At 36.3% G+C, this 22,049-nt stretch overlaps 1 protein-coding gene across 2 annotated transcripts in view; it reads left to right on the top strand.

The window, feature by feature from the left end:
• Positions 1–22,049, top strand: part of EML5 (EMAP like 5) — a 112,538-nt gene that overhangs the window by 2,586 nt on the left and 87,903 nt on the right. For both annotated transcript variants that reach the window (XM_054067287.1, XM_054067286.1), the window contains exons 2-4: positions 15,441–15,600; positions 19,584–19,682; positions 20,233–20,301. In XM_054067287.1, the coding sequence (XP_053923262.1) occupies positions 15,441–15,600; positions 19,584–19,682; positions 20,233–20,301 (328 nt within the window). The remainder of the gene's footprint in view (positions 1–15,440; positions 15,601–19,583; positions 19,683–20,232; positions 20,302–22,049) is intronic.

Raw genomic sequence — 22,049 nt, 5'->3', positions numbered from 1 at the left:
ATGATTCAGAATAGTACTAAATGAAAAAAAAAAAAAAAAAGACTGTCAAAAGTCAACAAACCAGAGAGAAAGAATATAATGACTTGGCCTGATTTTGTATGGGGATATACTTGAATTGGTGTGGTACCGTGATCTGATGTACTGGAGTTTCTCCTCCTTTGCATTGTACTGATGTTGAGAGAGAATGTAATTCTATATATGTTACAGCATTATAGTTTTATGCAGTTAGAATTTTGCATGCTTCTTAAATCTGTTCATGAGTGCTGAATGCAATGCAGAATGCTATGCAAAAATATCGGTACACTTAAAGAAGAATACTCGATTTAAAAGCGGCATGGGTATTTCTAATGGTAAGATTAGACTTGCAGTAATCAGTGTTTCACTTGCTGCATTTTCTAAAAGCAACATGGTACCATTTAAATGTCATCATCCCGTATGTTTCCTGACTAAACTTGGGTATCTAGATGTGTTAGTTCTCAATATTTAAAGCTGTCATAGTAGGATGGTCAAGTATTACAAAAAATAGATTTTTAAAATACCAGAAAACAGGTGCAAAACTGGGATTATATAATACAGTAATCAGTGTTGCTGAGTTTTCTCTTGAAGATTGTAAACGCATGAATTATTTTTTTTTTTGCAATAAAGCAGTTATATTTTGTTTTGTAATAGGCTTAGCAAGTACTGTTCAAATGCTGAGGCATTTGTGAATGTCTTAGCGAAAGAAATGCAAGGACTGTCTTCTTACGAGATCTCATTTGTGCAAGCAGATCTGATGTCTGAAAATCTTATATATTTAAAGGATCAGTCTTCCATTAGCACGGCTCCATAGCTAAAAAGACTACACAGTATATATTGCATGCTGCGTGGGGATATTATTAGTACTCTTCATTATGAGAACTTTTATACCATTAGCGTGCTTTGGATGACATTCTGATTTTAAGCATCAACCAGGAAGAGAGGAATTGCAATTCTTAAGTCAGAGACCAGTTCTTTAATAACAGAAAACAGCATTAGGTTAGCGGATAGCTAGAGGATGTTTTCCTTTGGAAAATTTCTTCCTTTCACTGGCAGTTTGCCTTCTTCTGTGAAGTTTTACCTCCTTTTATTAAACAAAACAGTATAAATCTGCTTTAAGATTTTTTAAATGATTAGGTGATTTAATGTGATTTATTTCCAGTACAAATGTCTAATCTCAGCTTTAATCATGGTGTCCACACCCTCCCATCCCCAGCATTAGTTAACTGGGTACTGAAAAAGAGCGCTTTTCCAGTGTTTTTGTAGCTTAGTTCTATCAAACGGTCCTTTTTGGAATAGAAGAGAGTAATTAGGATCACTTGAGGCCTCTTTTATTATTTTTTTAACTGAACAGTCTCAGTCATTTAGCTCCAATCTGTCTCTAAAAGGAATACTGTTGCTTTCTGGGGAACTTTTGGGTTTTAATCCTTTGTTTTTTATCTCTTCTAAGAATTGTGTTCCAGAAATCAATCTACTCTTTTGGAGGATAGGGAGTATCATGTTTTCGATCTTGTATTTATTATGCATCTGCATATTTTTATTGTTGAGGTCTTGGGTTTGTGCAGACACTTGCAGAATGCATCACTTAGATGCAGAAGTGTTTTGGAAATTTGCATGTTTTGGGAGTGCCAATAACTTTAGTGTTTTTCTTGCGGTTTTAGGAGTACTTTAGGAGTAAAATTTTGTACGTGAAATCTCAGGTGATTTCCTTTGATAATTCTGTCCATCAGCAGCAGCATAACTTGGACGTCTGCTGTGTTTGCAGAACGTAAGATCCCCTATCCAGCCTGGGCTGTGTATATGTAGGAGACACTAATTTTGAGTGAACATGTGAATTATTTCTGCAAAGTTACTGATTTAAACTGTATGCTCTGTAGGATTTCATAAACTGCCAGACTAGCTTATGAGGTGTAAATTGGTTTGCTTTATGGTAGAGGAGGAAGAAACGATGTCTTGGTGTGTTCAGCTTAGATTTTTCTGTTGTTCTCCCTGTAATTATAGTGGTTTAAAGGAGCCTGGGTTATTTAATGTAGGCTGTCCTTCCCTTGTCTGAGACACCTTTAGGGGGATCATATTTAATCCTGATCTGTATAAAGATTTCAGAAGATACGCCCTTAGAGTATTAACTTGTCATCCTGGAAACTTATGCTCCTGTTGAGGCTCCTTATTTGTCTGGGCTACCTAAAACATGTTTATGTACTTTATTTTCTCTGGTGGAAGGTGAGAAAATTGAAACTCTGACCTCATCCACCTTTTTACATGGCTGTCTGCTGGCAAAAGCCTTTGATGTTACCAGGACTATTCTCTATGCAGACATGTTCCAAGGAGACTTTTAGGATAATCTTTCCTTTAAATGCTTTTTTTTTTCCTTAATGCTACTGCCTGTGACTGTTTTTTTTTTTTTTTTTTTTTTTTTTTTTTTTGTGAGCTTCAGAGTATTGAAAATTTACAAGGAATTTATTTTTCACCTGGCATTGATGGTGCTGTTGAAAAGCAAAAGTGAAAACTAAGTTCAGACTAGTGCATCTTTTTGAGATCTTTCGTAGAGTTGGCAAAAATGTGTATTTTGCTTTGCGTGACACCTGTTCTTCAGTTTAAACTTCAGCAGGCGCTCATAAGCCTGCTGGAGTTAGGTCAGAGACATGCACCATTTATTTCAGACAAGAACAATACAATAAACGTGACAGCAGTAATTGAAAGTTTTTGGGTTTGGTTTTTACCAAGAGCTTTGCATGCTGTCTCGTAAAAGTGTCTTTTTCTTGGATTTGGTTTGATAAAATGAAAATACTTTAGGAATACAGACTGTTATAGTTCCTGGATTCAGATTAGAAAGGGACTAGTGTGTGTATGTTGTTTTATATGCCTGCATACCACTGAAAACTTAATTTTTCCTAACTAAAGCTACATGTATAGCAATAACAAAAATTTCCAACCAGAACTGAACATCTAAAACATACCAGAAGTTGATTAAAGTAGATATACAAATCAAGGAGCTACAGGCTTTTGAGCTTGCCTTCATGCAGCAGGCTTTTCATAGCCAGCAGTCACATCATCTTCTGGACTGATTCTGTCAGCACTCATGGGAAGGGTCAGATCAGGTCACTACTTAAATGTGAAAACATCTTGGTGCTGTAGAAAATGCTTTTCTTCATTTGGTAGTTGGCTTTTTTTCTCATTTCTCAATGCTAGTGTGACAACACAAGGCTCTAGAACAACAACAAGCAGTATAATCGAAGAATTAATAGTGTTTGATTAATAAAAATTTTAAACCATTTTTTACAGACATCTTGAAGGTCTGCTCTAATCTTGTAACTTTTCCAAATTGCAATCAAAGTAATAATGTTTCTCCTTACTTATGTTTTCAATGTTTTAATTCGTTAGTAATTCTCTTCATATAGGTAAGAAGGTGGATTATATTCCTGGATGATTTTTAATAGTATTATGAAGTTACCTATTGTGTTTACAGTGTCATTATGATAGCGATAGACACTAGCTTAGCATGCTTGAATAATATAATTATTTTGAAAGGTTTGTCTGAAGTCAAATGTCTTTTTCTTTAAATGCAAAATTTAAAGTTTCAGTTAAGATGTAAAATAAACTTTAGGTTTAAAAGTAAATTATTTAGGGACTGTTTTATTTTTTCCACCTTTAAGTGTTTTAGATTGAAAACCATCATCTACTAGTTGTGTCTGACATATCAGAAAATTACTTTAAATTTTACTTTAATTATTAACACAAGCAATGTAGGCTTTTAAAAAAAAAAAAAATTTCAGCTTATGTTTCAAGTGATGTGTAAAAATTCCACCAGACAACAAAAGTGATAAAAACTTATTTCTAGTTTTAAGTCATCTACCATTTTTGCGTTTTAAAGTTTAAGCTGTCATTGACATAAAGCTAAAAGAGCCAGATAATTTAATTTTACATTTTACAATATCTCAACAGGTTTTATTACTTCAAAATGTAGTTTTTCAAAATATTAATGTATCACTTGCAGAGTTAAGTCTGTGATTTGGGACAGCACTTCAGTCTAGCTTCAATGACTTCCGAAGAAAAATTATTTATTACTCATAAAAGTGGCAAAGGTGTCTAATCTGCAGTGATAAGGATCAGTCCTATACTCTGTTTAAATTTAGTTTTAAGGTACACTCAGAATTATAATGCTGTTGTAGTATTATGAAGGAAATTAGCTTATTCACAGTATATTTGCTTAACCTGGAATCTGTTTCTTTTAGTACTTTCACGTGGTAGACAAAGTTACTGAGCACTTGAAATAACTTGAAAAGAAAAATAAAGCTATAATATTCTTTTAACTTCTGAAGCAGAGTGTAAAAGTTCCCCTGTCTGCCTTAATAATTCAGTTGACTGTTTAACCTAGATGCTATTGAGTGTTTTCTTCAAAATACAAATAGAAGATTTTCTACATGGTGAGATTCCGGTGTGCATGTTGCTTGTTGTGGTATGAATTTCCCCTGCTACCTCTGTGGAGCACCTTGCAGAATGTTACCGATATGTATAAACTATGTTCATTAGAGTGCAGATAGCTGTGATTACTCCAGTGGCTACAAAAGGCTTTAATTTCTACAAGGAGTAAACAATGTTGTTATTTTTATTGCTGTTGTAGCTTTTATGATATTAATAGACTTGCAGTATGCAGTGCTTGATTTGCACAAAAAGATCAGAATCGGCCAAGATTGCCTTAACTCTTGGTAGCAAAAGGTATGACTGATTTTTTAAGGCAGACTTAAGATACCTTTCAGTTATATATTGCAAAAGGTAGAAGCCACAAAGAATTCTAGCATGTGCACCATCTGATAACAAATCCCTGGAACATTTTTGGTGTTGACCACCTTTACCTTCATTTCAACTTTTTGTCTTTCTGCTTCAGTTTTGGTCATGAAAATGGAAAAGGTTATGTCAGCATTACAAAGAAAGAGGGCAAACTTTTATATTCATTAGGAGCTGATATATGAGTTGAGCAACATTGCTTTTGGAGACATCTTACCAGCTTGTGAACATGAAGACCACCTGTCCTCTGCAAGCCCCATGCTGACATACCAGTTGTTTTGGTGATAGGCAAGATATTTCACTTCTACAGTACATTTAGAGCAAGACGTCTTTGTGTGACTGTTCCTGTTAGAAAAGCAGTTTTTCTTGTTGTTTTACGTAGCTGCTAGAGGATACCTGTATTATTACGTCTGTAGACAAATATTCTCTCTCTTCTTCAGAATAACTTTCCTCAGCCTACCTGAAAAAGACTTTAACGGGGAATCCTCGTTACTGCTGAGAGGCTTCCTGGTAGACTCTTCTTCTTTTGAGTAGGATCTGTGAGATCATGCCTGATGGTTATCTGTAGGACAGGGTCTGACAGGCTTTGGAAAAACCCAAAGTACAGAATGATTGTTTAAGGGGGATGTGTTGGATAAGCTCGGCCACAGACCTTGGATAAGCTAAAAACAAGAACTCCCCTCAAGAAAAGAAGAGCAAGGAGTAACAGCTATGTGGGCTACGTGCAAATGGCGTAGCAACCATCTAGATAGGAGGAAACCTTGTTACTGTCTAAAGAAGCTAATGACCTGCAAAAAGAGTAGATATCTGTAGCTATGCAGCAATGCCAAATATTAGCTCATACAGCAATGGACTATAACCAATCAGCGTGAAACGCGTTGCTTGTAAGTCACTTATAACTAGTATAAATATATGTTAAGAATACGATAAAATCGACATCTTGCTTGCATCAGGCTGTGTCCCGTCTCTCAGTCGCGGCAGTTTTCCTTCAATGAAAGCCCTGGGTATTCAGACATTACTTCAGAAGATACAGTGGGCAGTCCTTCCGACTATTTTTCACAGTTTTTTAATATCGATTCACTGCTTGGTCTTCCAAGCTTTTTCAGGGGAGTTTTCTTTATAGTGCCTATTGCTTTGGCCCGCAGAGAGGATGGATCAAGTCCTGCATCTGTGTGACCAGATCAGTCTGAGTCTTCTGCTTTAAAAACACGCGTTGCTTTCTCTCATTTTAGGCGGTAAAAATCCCTTCTTTCAACTCCTGTCCTAACAGCAATATCCAGCTTCTTATTACTTATATATTCATGGGGTCATCTTTGACAAATATTTTGGGGTGCTCACTTTCTTTGAATTATCTTGATATTGTATGTCTGGATTAGCATTGTTCTGCATCCTCATGATAGTCCTGTGCTGAAAAGCAGTGGATTCACACAGTGGGAGTAATTACTTCTCTTGAGCTGGGAATTGTAATATCTCTTTTTCTGAGCCACTTTAGTCTCAGGATTTTTTTTACTTTAAACTATCCAAATATAAACAGAATTACTAGGTTTTAAGAGGGGTACGTGGAAATAAAAGAATCTTAAAAATACACTTTACATTAGTTCCAAGAGATTTCTCTGTTCGATTCAGCTTACAAACTGCTTTAATGTGTATCCAGTCTCAGAACTAGGACCCTGCCTTCAGAAAACCCTCACCTGTGCATCTTTTAGAACAACCTGTGCCTCCTCACTGGGTAATGGGTGAGATTTGTGGCTGGCACAGGAGGGCACCTGAGCAGATCCTGACATGCTGTTCAGATTTGAACTTTCCTCTTCACAAGGATTGCTGTGACTTGGAGTTGAATGTTTCTTGGTGGTTTGAATTCAAGAGTCAACTGAAATGTGTCCGAAGTGTGTTAGTGCCATAGCTTTGGAGAAAATAATGTCATTTTGAATAAAGTCATCAGCTTTATAGGTACTCCAAGTGGTACTTCCACTGATGATTTAGCGAAGCCTGTGACAGATGACAGGCAGGGAAATTTTTCATTTGCCTTTTACATTGTGTTACTGTAGGATGTGTATTTAAACTTCCATTGGCGTCATACAAGGTGTATTGATTAGATATTTGATGTCAAAGTATATGTAAATAAAATGCTTCATTCAGGTGAAGAACTCAACTGAACAGATGAGAAACAAAACTGGGGCAAAGGACTAGATCTAATAATAAAGCAAATGTGTCCAAGCTGAAAATAATGTTTATAAAGTGCTCATAGAATCATAGAATAGTTTGGGTCAGAAGGGACCTTAAAGAACATCCAGTTCCAACCTCCCTGCTGTGAGCAGGGACACCTTCCTCTAGATCGGGTTGCTTAATGCCTCATCCATCCTGGCCTTGAACACCTTCGGGGGTGGGGCATCCGTGACTTCTCTGGGCAACCTGTTCCAGTGCCTCAAGACTCTGACCATTAGAGTAAAATCGTGTTCTCAGCTCTAGCTCATTTTTCATCACTGATTACTTTTTTTCTTTTCTTTACCGGAACTGGAGAATGAAATGTGTAGCTATTACATAGTTTTATTGCAGTGTTCTAAAAGGCTAGATGGGAAAGAATTGTTTCAGTGTTTTGCTTCTTTCTATTTGTGTTGTATATTTTTTGACTAAATCTAGTTGGGTATAAAGTTAAAAAACAGCAGTAACCCTTGAATTTTCTGAATTACATATTATTTTATGTATTATATATTATTTTAATAATAAAGCTCCTGAAAATGTCAGACGCCGGTACAAATGCGTGCAAACATTACACATACATACAGCTGGGGAAAAAAAAAGGTAGATATACTGAAAGGTAGAAGTCACTTAAAAAAATTTATGTGCTTTACTCACCCAAGTTGAGTTGTGGTGAGATGTCTCTATTTTAACAAGACAGTGTGCACATAGAATGAGCGCATTAATGCTATGTTTTGGTTAGCTGACAACTGTATAAACCTTCTCTTGACTTTTATAACTGTGTTAATCCTCATTCTCTGCTTATAATCCGTCTACAGGAGCAAGCAAGGTGAACGATGCTTTATCTTAGATCAAGACAAGGTGTCTGACAGCACTTGGGAATTGCCTGCAGATTTATTATGGCGAGTGTGACATATTAAACTAAACAGTCTTCCAGAGTGCTTTGGGAAGTAACAGGAGAATGTGAAGGACTGGGAAATGTTTGGTTTGGTGTTTTTTAGATCGAGGTTGCAGTTTAGATATTTGTATTTTTAGTTACAGGTTCCTCATTTACTTACTGGTTTATGAGTTGCTGGTTTTTCTACCATAGAAATGAATACCATAGAAATGGATAGCCTTTGAAACATTATTTAGTAATAAATTAATTTAGAAATAATTGTGATTTTATCTTTTGCAGGTTACAGCATATGCTTTATCAGTGTACCTTATAATACCTCATCTAATATAGATCAATATTGCTGAGATAAACATAATTTAAAAGAGAGAACAGCTCTGTTTTCTTGAAAATGTTGCTCGCAAATGCTCTTTATACATCTTCTCCTTTTTAGTAGTTTTCAGTAATAAAGTTAGTGAGCCCACATGTGCAACAGCTTTCATTGCCTACCGAATACAACCGTGGAGTGGACCTTGGAGTTCATTTGGTATTCTTGCATTTTCCCATGCTTCTTCCCTGTTTTGTTTATGCTTCTGGTAGCTGTGGGACTTCTGTTTGTTTTGGCAGGAAGTCTTTCATTTAAATACTTCTGTTCTGTGGCCTGCATTACATTTATTTAGTTTTTCTAAATGATAGTTCAGATGTTGTCCCAACTTTAAGTGGTATCCTGGTGCATTTCACCTTTCTAGGCATGAAGTTAGATGCTGGGATGGTAAATTTGAGACCAGTTTTATAAAAGCCGTTCACTTTCCTTTTCTGTAGGAAAACACCTCTGACTAACACCTGCAGAATACCTGTAGGTCTGGTGTTCTCAAGAGCTAGGAAAGAAGGTTAGTATGTCTGCTTTCTTGAGAGTTGACAATATAAAGATTTTCTTAGTGCTGCTGTCTTCTGCTCTGAGCCTTCTTTGGTAGGTAATCAAATACAGTTGATTGAAGCACAGAATATTCTGCTTAGCTCAACTTATTTCATGAGCAGCTCTGCCACTGCCTTCTCCCCAGCATTCCTTGTTTTAAGCCAACTGCTAATTTTATCAGGGTGACCTTTCTGTATTAAAAAAAGCATGAACCTTACAAAAGTTATTACAAATTGTTCTGTGACTCCACTCTTGAATATTCAAATGATATGTTCTCAAACAGTCAGATGAGTTTTTCATAATATATCCCATGGGAGAGAAGACTGAATTGTAGTTTAATCTACTTGCTCAGAAATATGAAAGAAAATTGTACACATCTGTGCGGGTTTTTTGCTATGTAATACTAAAAGATCTACCATAAATTTCAAAAATGAAAGTAAGAAGATTAATCTCACTGATAAAAACTGTTGTAAATCTCTTACGGAGAAGCAGCAAGAGGTAATGACTGAATGAAGAGTTTTCTGAGGAGTTTTACCATGACAGTGGAAAATTTAGAAATTAGAACATTTTGTACGTCAAGCAAGTTTATTAAGTTAACTTGTGAGGTCTGAAGCATCCAACGAAACCTTTTTCTGGAAAGAAATTTTTGAAATTCTCTTGGCTAAAAGATTTGGACTAAATACCTGTTTGGCCCTTAATCCTTTATTCTGTGCATTTCTAATTCAGCAAAGAGTGTAATGAAATTTTGTGCACTGAAGAATGAGAGCAGTTGTGACTGATAAGAATTTTTGTCACTTTTCTTGCTTGTATTTCATTGCAAAGTTTATTTGAAATTAAATCCATTCTGATTTTATGGCTGTACTTGTCTCTGTGTCTGCATGATTATGTGGCTACAGCATGATAATCTTTGTGCTAGCTAATTAAGTAGCTCCTTAGTTTGTAAACTGGTTGTAATGGGAAATCAAGTGTTTATGCTTTAAAAAACTGAGGTAGCCTAAAATCAATCTATGATCATTTTGTATGCTTGTCTACTCTTCACCGCTTGCATTCAGGAGTGATGGACTAGTTAGTAACTTTGTGACCAAGTTCCTCACCAAATCCTGTAATAGTGCTTGCTGAGTTGTACAGGGATCTCTTTCGGGCCATCAGATGTGATGACTGAAAGGAGCTGAAAAGCTAGACTGTCTCACTCTTGAGTTACTGACAGCTGATGGCAGCACCTCTTCTTGCCACAGATCTTGCTCTCCTGTATTAATTTTTTTTCTTTTTTTTTTTTTTCCCTGTTCCACTGGAAGAATTACGCTTGACAGCTTATATCTAATAATGGTTTAAAAAATGAGTCTTAAGTCCTTGCATTGTCTCATAAGAAAACAAGGAAGTGGATATTTTTTTAGTTGGGATTCCATACCTTGGTTGCCTTCAAGCTTTAGTGTGTCACGTTATTGTACCACCAGCTATTATTAGCAGAACTGCTTCTTTCATGTGAACAGTGAGTACAAAATAATAGGACATTGTCTTAGCAAATTTATCTCCAAATCATTTTGGTGTATATGATGTTTCTGACTTCTCTGTAAGAAGAGGTTTTTGCTATTAAAATGCAAGTGAATTTGCTGCCATCTTTTTTAAGGGGTATGTTATAAAAGAAGCTTGCCTCAGATAGTGAAAACCTGATGATGAAAGTGTCAAGATCATATAGAATTTGGAGAAAAACAGCACCCCGTGCTCAGTCAAAACATGAGTTGTCCTATTGGCACTGGCAAAACCGTTAATATTTGAAAAGAAGGAGAATATCTTTATCTTTAATCTTTTTTTGTAGAGATGGCAACTCTTTTACTAGAAAGCTTAAGTCGATCTTGCCCTCAGCAGTGGAGGATATGACCATGCAAGGCAAAAACAGGCGTTTGTGTAAAGTGGCCTGTAGTTCCCAGAATCTTTTTCCTCAGTTTTCATATTTGATGAGTTGGGAACTTTGCATCAGTGTTACTGCACTCACTCTCTGTTTCTTTCCTTCTCTTTGAAATTCATCTGGTTTTGATTGTTGGTTTTTTTTTTCTTTCCCTGTTCAGCTGAGTTTTGGGACAAACAGGAACACAGAGTGATTATTAGTTTTTTTTTTTTTTCTTGTTTATCTAAAAGCAGTCAGATCTGAGAATGGAAGATATGGAATGGTAATGAGATGAACTGCAGGTGGCAATAATCAATGTACAGCTTTAGTCCAGTCTCCCTGTCTCCAGTTCAGACTCTGTTACTTTGCAGTTGGATGCTTGTACAATTTAAGTAATCTTCAGAAAGCTGTATTTGACATTTTTGGTGCTGTGACAGTAGTTATATGGAAGACCCAGTAGTGGCACTCCATGATGAGTACTGCTTTGTTTTGACTATGGGATGCAAGTGTGTTCTGACTTGATCTATTTAAAGTCATGAGATATTTGGTGATTACAGCTCTTTCTGCTTTAACAAATTAAATAGTATAACTGAAATGGTTTATAGTTTGTCCTGACATTGTTTCAGGGGAAATATGGATAAATGGCAACAAATATCCACAACTATATGTAAAAAGTCTGTAAACATACAATGAAAATACTTTTCTGTGTTTACTCATAGAATCAATTTCACACTTAAAGTTAACTCTTAATTATTACATATCTGAGATGCTGTTATTTTACTGCAGTGTTTTCTGTGTATTTTTACTGGTGCCCTAGTTTTATGAAGCTCAGAAGTAGTCACATGAATATATTCTTGGATTTTCATCCAATATTGTTGCTAAGGAAACATCATCTTTAATACTGTATCCTTGTCTGCAGCCTGTCTGTATTAATCAATGCCTGTTAATGCTCAGCACAAACCAAGTAAAGAGAGAAAATCTTAATTTCTCTTAAAATAAAGTAGTTTATTATATACTATTCTCCTTCAGGATCCCCTGACACTACAGATCTTGCACAGATTGGAGGATCACGTCCATGTCCCTTTTCTCATCCCAAATAGACATAGTATGGACAGTTTTTATATTTTTTTTACAGTCTGCCACTAATATTTAATGTTTAATATTTAAGATTCCATATTTCATATTTCACATGATTAATCTAACAGATATTGTACAGTGCACATGTCTCATCAGAATGATGGGAATGCTTACATGCTGCTGTGAAAGGGAGGAAGAATCTTTTCTGTTTGAAGTATAAATGAGGAGTTTGAATGCACTAAATTGAGACACATACCTATTTTCAGTATATGTCAGACCTGTAATACTGTATTTCAGCTTTCTTTTGAATAATACCTATCTAGGAACCTAAAGACCTGTCAGACCTATCAGTGCAGATCTCAGTTCTCCACAGGTCCAGCTGTTCTGTTTTGTTGCAATAGTGACAGGCAAATTTTTCGAATTTTCTACTTCTGAAATCTTGTGAGAAGTTTTTTATAGCCAATTTCAAAATTAATTTGACTTAGCACTTTGTTAGCCTAATTCCTCCTTTGTTTCATGCTTACATTTGCCTTTTGGACATTCTTCACATCTGCCTCTTCAGAGACAGTACGTTAGATCTAACGTCTGTTCTTGAGAAGTCCGGATCGGAAAGGCCAGAGGCAAGTCAGAAGGCCTGATGAACTTCTGTTGTTAGGAATACTTGTTTCCTTTTATGGACAAGCAGTGATATCTCATTCATCTGCTTAGTCATACTTCAAGGAAGAGCAAGAAATCGGGTGCAAGTTTTCAGTCTAGCTGCGTGGGCTAGATACAAGCACAGTTTCAGCAGTGTAACCTGAGTAGGTCATCCCAGCTTTCACTACTGGGACAGTAAAACGAATGTGAGTCCTCTCCTTCAAAGTGTAGAGCTTCCCATTCCTCTAAGCAATCTCCTTCTTCTCCTTGTAGGAAAAAAAATGCGAGATAATCCATATTAGGTCACTGTACTGACTTGCACTCGTTGTTTGATGTTGTTAACTGCGTCCTTCCCATTGGTCAACACGGTCCCTGCAGGGCAAACATTTATGGTTGTCCATTTCCAGGCACCCATTCTAGCTGCATTTTTCTTGCTGTACTAAGAGGCTATTCAGAATGTCAGGACTATGTTAATAATGAACATTCCTGAATATGTGAGTTGTGAGAGTGCATTTACTCTAGAGGGTAGATGAAGGCGCTATATTTTTGTATTAATTACTATGCCTGTTCGGATTGCTTAATCATTTGGAGTCCAATAGAATAACTGAAAAGGGTCTCCACATTGCTTACACCTGGAGTCTAATCCTTGACTTTTGATCAGGACTCAAAATTTCAGACCCAGAATTCTCCATGGTGCCCCACAGGTGTAATAATAGCCAAGACTTATTAAGTCTTGAATATTAAGGAAAGGATCTTCTCCATCACTGTTCATATGAAAATTGTGTGAATAAGTGTGGCAGTTCCTTTTCCTAGTGTTCATAATGGAACTCCCTTGACTCTTTGTACGCTTCCCTTTTCCATCTGTTGTGATAGCCAGTGAGATAAAATACTTGCAAGCAGTACTTTAATCTATACTTCATTTCTTGATCTGGAAGAAATAATGAGTGAAGGTGTTACCAAGGTAAGTATTTCTTCAGCCACAGCTCTGCTGTTCAGTCTCCCTGAAATTCCTGCACACTGGCATTTTTTTAGAAAGCTTGCTGTTTTAATATATTTATTGTATACCTAATTTCTTCTACTTTCAGTAACTGCCTAAAAAGGTTTCTAGCAATTTACTCTAAAGACTGAAGTGATGGGAGGAGGACATTCATAGTTTTACAATGTTGCTGTTGTGATTGAAGTTCAGGCTTTGGGTCATAATTTTTTCTGCATTATTCTGTATCAAGACAGAATTTGAGCTCAGTTGTTTAAGCCACTATTTTATATCATGATATAGAAAGGACTAATACTATGGTATTGATATTAGTTATTATTTTCAATTTATTAATTAGAAAGAGAGGAAATGTTTTTTATATTCACCTGATGTGCTTCAAGTGGAATTAGTTGGCACACTTGGACTGGGATAGTGCTTTCATGGCCCTTGGAAGCACCTTACCTTTGTCCCTTCCATCTCTGGTGTGTTGTGTTTGTCACTTCTGCTCTTCAGTTAAAACATGCTGTGCTAATTGTAGGTTGCTGGAAAGTGTGTTATGAAGTGTAACATGAGGTACTTTTGCATGTCTGTGTGTCCAGAGTGGTGCCTGAGCTACTTTCAATGTTGCAGTTGCAGAGTGGTTTTCACTTGTCTGAAACTGCACAGTGCCCTGATTGCGGAGCTAAGTACAGGATTGAAGAGGTTGTGAATCAGTCATAAGATGGCTGTATTTTTACCTTTTCTCTTAATTTCAGTCCCTGTCTTTTTTCTTCTTTTTTTTTTTTTTTTTTTCCTTATCCTTTTCACTTCCTTCCTCTTCTTGAATTTCTTTGTTGTCCATGTGGTCTTATCTCTCCCTCTCTGTGGTGTCATTGTGAAAATTTGATCGTTTCCAATGCAGCATTTTCTCCCTCTCCAGATGCTTTTCCATTTTGCCCATGTGTACACCATCTGCCTGTGTATGCTCTGGGAGATATGCAGGTGTTGGTCAGGATTAGGTGGCAGAACTGAAGTGAAATGTGATAAGTTTTGCCTGCCGGCTCCTTTCTGCATTGTTTTTAATTATGTAGTTGCTTTGTCAAATAGAGAGGGAACAGAAGGACCAGAGAAATGAGTCCAGAATTGAAGACAAGCAAAGTGAGAAACTGTTGGTTGCTTGATTCTGGTGCTGGGGGTAATGCGGAGTAGCAAAGAGGAATTCCCATAAAGAAGTTGAAAGGTCCAGAGGCTTTTTACCTTTTGTAGAAACTTTGAAATTAAAGGATCCTTTCAGAGTTCTATGTGTGTAACTTGACAAGCAATATTAAAATAGGAAAAAATATAAAAGCATATTGTAGTATGACTTCATGAAATATCAAGTAACTTCTAATCTGGTTTTCTGTCAGTCTTTTTTGTCTATAGAAAATGTATACATCCTTTGAGTTCGATCTTTATTACTGGTCATTTCCACATTAGCTTTATCCCGGCTAGTTCAGCTATGTTTATAGACTCCCCTTCGAACTTCATTCATCAAAACGTATGTTTAAGTGTAAGATCATCTTGGTGTGGCAAAGTGCTCTCCTATCCAAGTGATGCTGAGAAGATAAATACACTTAGTATATGTTGTTAGTGGTTCTCAAGATCATTATGACTAGTTAGCAGAGAAAATTTTTCAGCCAAAATAAACAGCAAATTTTTGAAGTTTTATCTTCCCAGTTGTCATGTGGTATTTCTCACATCATTTTAGACTGCTGTATCTAGTCTGTGTAGAATGTCATCAAGTCACTTGTTTGGGTTTCTATTAGAATATACACTTAACTTACTTTTCTCCTCCCTTGCAGCTTGTTTGCATTAACAAAACAAAATCTGTCTTGCTGACTAGGCAAGGTCTGGATGTTCAAATTCAAGAACGACGGTGGTGTGTGCTGCATTGAGGGAATTTTACAGCTATTGTGCAATCTTTGATACAAGATGACTTGTTAATATCTACTATTAATGGGAAAATATCATAAAAGCAATTTTAAGAAAAAATATTAATGCAACCAACTTATCAAATGTAAAAGTTTTATGCAAAAATATTTTCTATCTTTTTCTTCGGCAGCCTTGCTTTGCATCCTGATCGTGTGTTGGTGGCAACAGGTCAAGTTGGAAAAGAACCATACATCTGCGTGTGGGACTCATACACTGTGCAAACTGTATCTGTTCTGAAAGATGTTCACACACATGGTATAGCTTGCGTGGCTTTTGATTTAGATGGTCAGGTATGTAATTAATATTCTATTTTAAAACACTTAAATAAATTGCTTTTCTGTCAGGAATCTTGTTAGGTAGCTTTTTCTTTTTTTAAGGAAGTGCATTGACTCAGATAATGGTAATGCAGTAAGGAAGTGCAATATTCCCAAAAAAATAGTCATCAGTAGTGACACATATTCACATTTGGAAGGAAAGGTATAATTTCAAAAGAGTTTTAAATGAAGATGGGGTGGTAGGGAGATTGTTGTGGTCTGTGTACTACAGTTTAGCTTTATACCAAATGGTTGGAGATGGTGGACCTCTCTCACGCAGGGGCATGACTTGTGCAAAAAGCAATAGTAATCCCATTGTTCTGCTTATCTTGGACTCTGAATGTCTTCAGGCAGGATCCCATTCTCTCATGCATTTTGCATGCATTGGTGGCTCTCCACTTCTTGATTGTTTGTTCAGACTTGTGTGTCCTGTATCTAAGATTAAAGAAAAAAGGTTTTATTGGGTTATAATTTTGTTGTTTTAAAGCATTCTCTGAGTTGTAAATTGGTTCCCAGAGCTGCTGCTTATAAGGGAGATAATTTTTACCAGGCACCTATAAGTAAAAAGGCCTTTTTGATTGATGTATTGGAAATATAAAATTTACATTAGATAGCAAATGAAGAGGTATTAGTCATGAAAGTCCTTTCTGCATTTGTGCTCCCCTAGTTTTATTCAGCACATCTTCACCTCCCACTTAGCCTTGCAATGTGATATCTCAGTTCCTTTTGCTTGCTAAAAAGGTCAATATCTGTTATTTATTACTGCTTTCTCAGGTGAGGATGTATTGTGGAGACCACTTGCTGTCCTTATTAAGATGATACCAAATGGAGCTCTATTGAACACAAACTGAGGAAAGCCTTGCTGTAACTTGTTTCTGTAAAACATGCTGTAATTGTTGTAAGGAGGTTTGGAGTTTCTCGGAAATTCTTCAGATTTTATTGTGTAGGATTCTCATTCTTTAGGGAGTCAACTTCTTTCTAGAACATCATTTCTACTTGACAGCAGTATCTTTTCTCTGTGTTCTTGTCTGTGTAAACTCATGTCACTTTCTCATTTGAACAGCCTTAATTTAAGGGCAAAATGTATCCAGTTAAGACTGAAGCCTCCAAACTTTTTTTCTGTTTTAGATTATGAGTTCCCTGAGTGTACTGGAGAGATTTGAATGTCGGTGTGTGATTTGTTCGAGGTGTACACAGTGCTTACTCTTATATTGAAAGCCATAAATGGTCAGAATTTAGCCTGTCTGCTTTTCTCAGTATTTCCATATAATCACCTTTTTATGGCATTTGTTAGAATTTTGTGGTCTCAAAAGAAAGCTGGATTCAGGTTTTTTAAGATCTGCGTCTCCAGAATTGTCCCCATATAGAAATACTGTAAAACACAGAGTTCTGAAAGACATGCCAAAGGTATTTGTTTACATCCTGCCCCTTCTTTTAAATCTAGATTAGTCAGAGTTCCCGACCACGTTCTTTCAGAGGGTTTAATGATTGATATTAAACATACTCATTTTGTATATTTGATGTTATATGGGAATTTGATTTAGTATAGTGATACAGGAATATACGGAAATCACAACATTAGCAATTGCATTGTACAGATAAATCACAAAAAAAATGTGGTTCCTATTACTGGTCTCTATATGATCACTGTTGCGATGCTGGGCATCTCCAGTCACTGGGAAAGACTATGTGGATTGAAGTTTTATTAGTTGTTCAGATTTTATACTTCATGTTGGGCTGTGCTACCTACACACTCTCCTCCTCACCCTCAGCTGCTCTTGATAGCCCAGGATGACATTATTTATTCTTTATTTATTATGCTTTTTTAATTGTCTTGGGGAACCTGATGATTCACTGATGTGGCTGTGTTATCTGAAACCAAGGTTACCTTCCAGTCTCCCTGGTATTGAGAGAAGTTCATCTTACTTTATGGTACATTATTCCCACTGTATTTTTGCACTTTTTTGAGCTTTACTCCATTATGGGGATATGCTGGTTGGTAACAAGATTTTCTAGTTATCAGGAGAACCGAGGACATAATTTAATCTCCTGTTTTGAGAAGTCAGGGTATTAGTTTATGTCTGGAAAAGCAGTGCCCAAATTTTTTGTGATGAGTATGCAGCAATTGTAAAACTAATCTGCATTTATGCCTCTCATTTTGCAGTAGGACTGGAACTGGAAGTGTAGCTGTAATTGAAACTTACATTCCTTCCGAGAATGTTTTCAAAGATGGAATAGAAACGTTGGACTTTGCAGTATCTGAAAAATTGAAGTTGACATTAGTAAATGAGGAGCATGGATAGCAATTGTATTTAACTTGTCTCTTTCTCTTCTCATAATCTTGAAGCTTTTTAGACAGTAAAGGAATGATGTCATTGGGAATCGGTTTCTATCTTTGGAAATTTACTTAAGTTTCCTTTCATAAACTAACTTTGATAGTCTACATAGATACTGAACTACATTTTTCTTTAGTGTGTCTAGATATTTACTGCTGAACAGTGAAAAAAAACCTTTATCCTAAAGATAACCCTTTCAGTGAAGAAGTTTTTCCTCATGTCCAATCTGAACCTCCCCTGACACAGCTTGAGGCCATTCCCTCTCGTCCTGTCACCTGTCACTTGGGAGAAGAGACCAACACACACCTCTCTACAACCTCCTTTCAGGTAGTTGTAGACAGTGAAAAGGTCTCCCCTCAGCCTCGTCTTCTCTAGTCTAAACAACCCCAGCTCCCTCAGCTGCTCATCATAAAACTTGTTCTCCAGCCTCTTCACCAGCTTCGTTGCTCTTCTCTGGACACACTCCCAGACCTCAGTGTCTTTCTTGTAGCGAGGGGCCCAGAATTGAACACAGTATTCGAGGTGCAGCCTCACCAGTGCTGAGTACAGGCGCAGAATCACCTCCCTGGACCTGCTGGCCATGCCATTTCCTATACAAGCCAAGAAGCCATTGGCCTTCTTGGCCACCTGGGCACACTGCTGGCTCATGTTCAGTTGGCTGTCAACCAGCACCCCCAGGTCTTTCTCTGCCAGGCAGCCTTCAAGCCACTTTTCCCTACAGGGTGGGGGGAAAACCCTGTTGTGTCTCAAGCGCAGGGCTCTGCACTTGGCCTTGTTAAACCTCATCCCATTGGCCTCAACCCACCGGTCCAGCCTGTTCAGATCTCTTTGTGGAGCCTCCTTACCCTCAAGCAGATCAATGCTTCCTCCCAGTTTAGTGTCATCCATGAACTTACTAAGGGTACATTCAGAGCAGAAGACAAGACAGGCTGTAGAGCATAGGAAAATCACAAACTTCTATTTTTCTATATTTTTTTGGAACAATCTTCTTGTCCTTCCTAGTTTTACAGTTTAATTGGCTTCAGACTCTGTGAATATTAAAAGCTTCATGCAATTTGTACATTCAGGATCTTTTTGGAGTCTGGTTTGAGAAAGGATCCAGAAAGGAATAATCACTTATATAAGTTTTGAAGAATCAAGCAAAAGAGAAAGCTTTTAATGGTTTTGAATCTTGTGTTTGTTTCAGGAAGATAGAACAAAGTATTTTTTCTTTATCTCTCCTGAACTTTTAAAATAAATACCTAAATTCTGCATATTGTATATAATTAAAGGTCAACACATGTGTTTTTATTAATGTCCATGAAATAATTCCTTTCTGCAAATGTCTCCGGACTGGTACTTGCCCAGTGTGCTACATATAAATATATATATATTAAACTTTATAAACCAGAAATGTGTTGTTATCCAAGAAGATCGTATTTTTTTATGATCGTAACTAAAGAGATGCATCTGTGGAAGCTCTGGCATATGACGTTGCATCTTTAGTTTTCTTCTATATTGAAGTGTAGCTATTTCATCTATCTGAAATGTATTGCAAATTTATTATCATTGGAAATGATGACTCTAGCTTTCATTAATATATTGAATTATTTTTATTTATTTATTTAATTTGGACATTTTTAGCGTTTGGTCTCAGTTGGTTTGGATTCGAAAAACACAGTTTGTGTATGGGACTGGAGGAAAGGAAAATTGTTATCGATGGCTCCTGGTCATACGGACAGAGTAAGTATAACTAAGGAATTTGAGAGTCAGTGTAGTTTTAGTTTGTAAAATCCTGTGTGTATACATACCATGTCTGAACAAAAAATACTTTATGCTTTAGAAATAGAGTTTGCATGAAGCTTGGATTTTAAGATATGTACCTTTGTTTCTAAAATAAAATAGGTAACTCACTATTGATTTGTGTATGGTTTGTTGAGACTGCAAGCATGTAGAGGAAGTGCAAAATTAATATGCTTCCTAGACCTTAATCCCCATATGGGAAATCAAAATGCAAATAATCTCTTCAATTTTTTTGCTAGCCTGTAGATGAACCTTTATGTTTTATGTTGTGTTGTAAGCACTGTAGGAAAAAAACCCAAACAGAACAGGCATGAGTTCTACATTGCAATTTCAATTCCAGTATTGAATGAGGGCATAAAAAAAGTCATTCTGATAGTTACATTTAAAACATTTCAGACCATCTGTTAATTTACTACAACTTTTTACTCTTTTAACTGTCCCATGCTAGAAAGGCCATCTCTGCTGACATCCTTGTTTTTTTTCTATGCAGATATTTGATATTTCTTGGGATTTGTACCAGCCGAACAAGCTCGTCAGCTGTGGCGTAAAACACATTAAGGTAATGAAATAAATCTTAATTCATAAAATATGTAAGCTGCAGTAGTTTCTAACATATATAAGAATAGAATCTAAAAGGAAATTATAATTATAATATGAAATGTCCTTTGTAAGAATAATATTACTTCTTAGATACTGTGATCGTGGATCACACTTGACTACACTAGACATTTTACAAGATACATATAGAGTGGAAAACAGACCATCTCATTCAGAAGAATTCATGCCCTGACAGAAGGAACGCAAAAGGAATTAAGCAGTTGTCAGTAGCATCGTATTTAATGATTGTAATAGAATTTGAAATTTAGGTTGTCGAAAACAGGCTGTTTGCAATCCCAAGTAGCATAAGACAGGATGCACACCTCTGAGGCGAGTCCTGGTACTCAAGTTCTTGATTCTTGAACAATTAATTAATTGTTACATTGCAGAGGTGAAATGAGTTGGAAACCACATTTTTTACAGTTTGAGAGAGAATGGAGATACAGGAGAAAGAGAAAGTGCTTGATCTTTTAATTCTTTTCTTTTCCCTGCTGTTATTCCTACCTTTGTCATTTTGAACACTCTGTAAATCTTACATGATTGTAATTTGGACAGTTTATGTCTATTTTAAGCTTTGTTTGATCCATGTACCAACTGCCACATATAAACAACTTCTTTTTCAGGTTTAACTCTGTCAGCAGGATTATCAATGCTTGACTGCCATCCAATATTTTTCATAAAGTCACTGCATTCTCCCGTACACTGTTGTCTGTGTTACCACATAACAGCAGTAGATGGCAGCTTGAAAGTTCTGTATTACTCTTGTGTGTAGGTTCCTATGGTAGGAAAATGTTGCTTTTTATACCATGAACTTCTAGATTAGTATATATTAATGGTTTATTATAAAAAGACTTCAATGTTTTGGCCAGACTGCATATGTCTTTGATTTAGTATAGTGTTGAGCATGTCATTTACAGATTTCCAAGAACATTATTAGTAATGATCTTTTTTTCTGCTTCAAGATCTAAAAGGGCCGTTATGCCAGTTACAAGCTAATATTTGCCAGCAGTGAGGTAGTATATTTAAGATGGCTTTATGATGTCAAATCATATCAATTTAAATAAGCAAAAGTTTATTTGGGCAACTTTTAAGGTTCTGCAAAGCCTTTTCAAATAACAATAGCATCTTAAAAATAATTTGTTTCCTTTGAGAGAACATCATATAAAAACTAGAATCCTAGAGATTTGTAGGCATTTGGATCAGGCAAGAGATGTGTATTTTTCTTAAACCATCCCTTCTTGTTCTTTCAGCTATCTGTAATTACTTTCATGTTTGTAATACTATTGTATTTTTTTTTCCTCACGATATTTTATGCAAATTGTCACACTAAATATGTAGACAATTCCAAGTGAACTGATATTGAGGAAGTACTTTTCCTAGCTATGTTACCTATTTCCATATTGGAGCTAGGTGTTTGATTTATGCAGTGATCGTGCAGTTACTTCTCAAGCAACAACGTAATCTGTGACCCATGTACCCTAGTTAAGATCCAGAGATTTTTCTAATCAGTATATGATTATTTCTTAATTACAGTATTGCTGGTACGAAAGTCTGTGTATTGTACCTGCTTTCATTATCCTGCATTAATTGAAGTCTCTTTTCAGAATTTTGAATAGTTATTGATAACAGAGAGAGTTGCTGTGATATACGATTTCATGTACATGTACACAGGGAACATGCTGAGTCAATATAAGAGTAACCTATCGGCAG

Source organism: Cuculus canorus, chromosome 5 (genome assembly GCF_017976375.1).
Source record: "Cuculus canorus isolate bCucCan1 chromosome 5, bCucCan1.pri, whole genome shotgun sequence".
Taxonomy (NCBI): Eukaryota; Metazoa; Chordata; class Aves; order Cuculiformes; family Cuculidae; genus Cuculus; species Cuculus canorus.
Note: the sequence above shows the minus strand (reverse complement) of the source record. Positions and strands in the feature narration are given on the sequence as shown.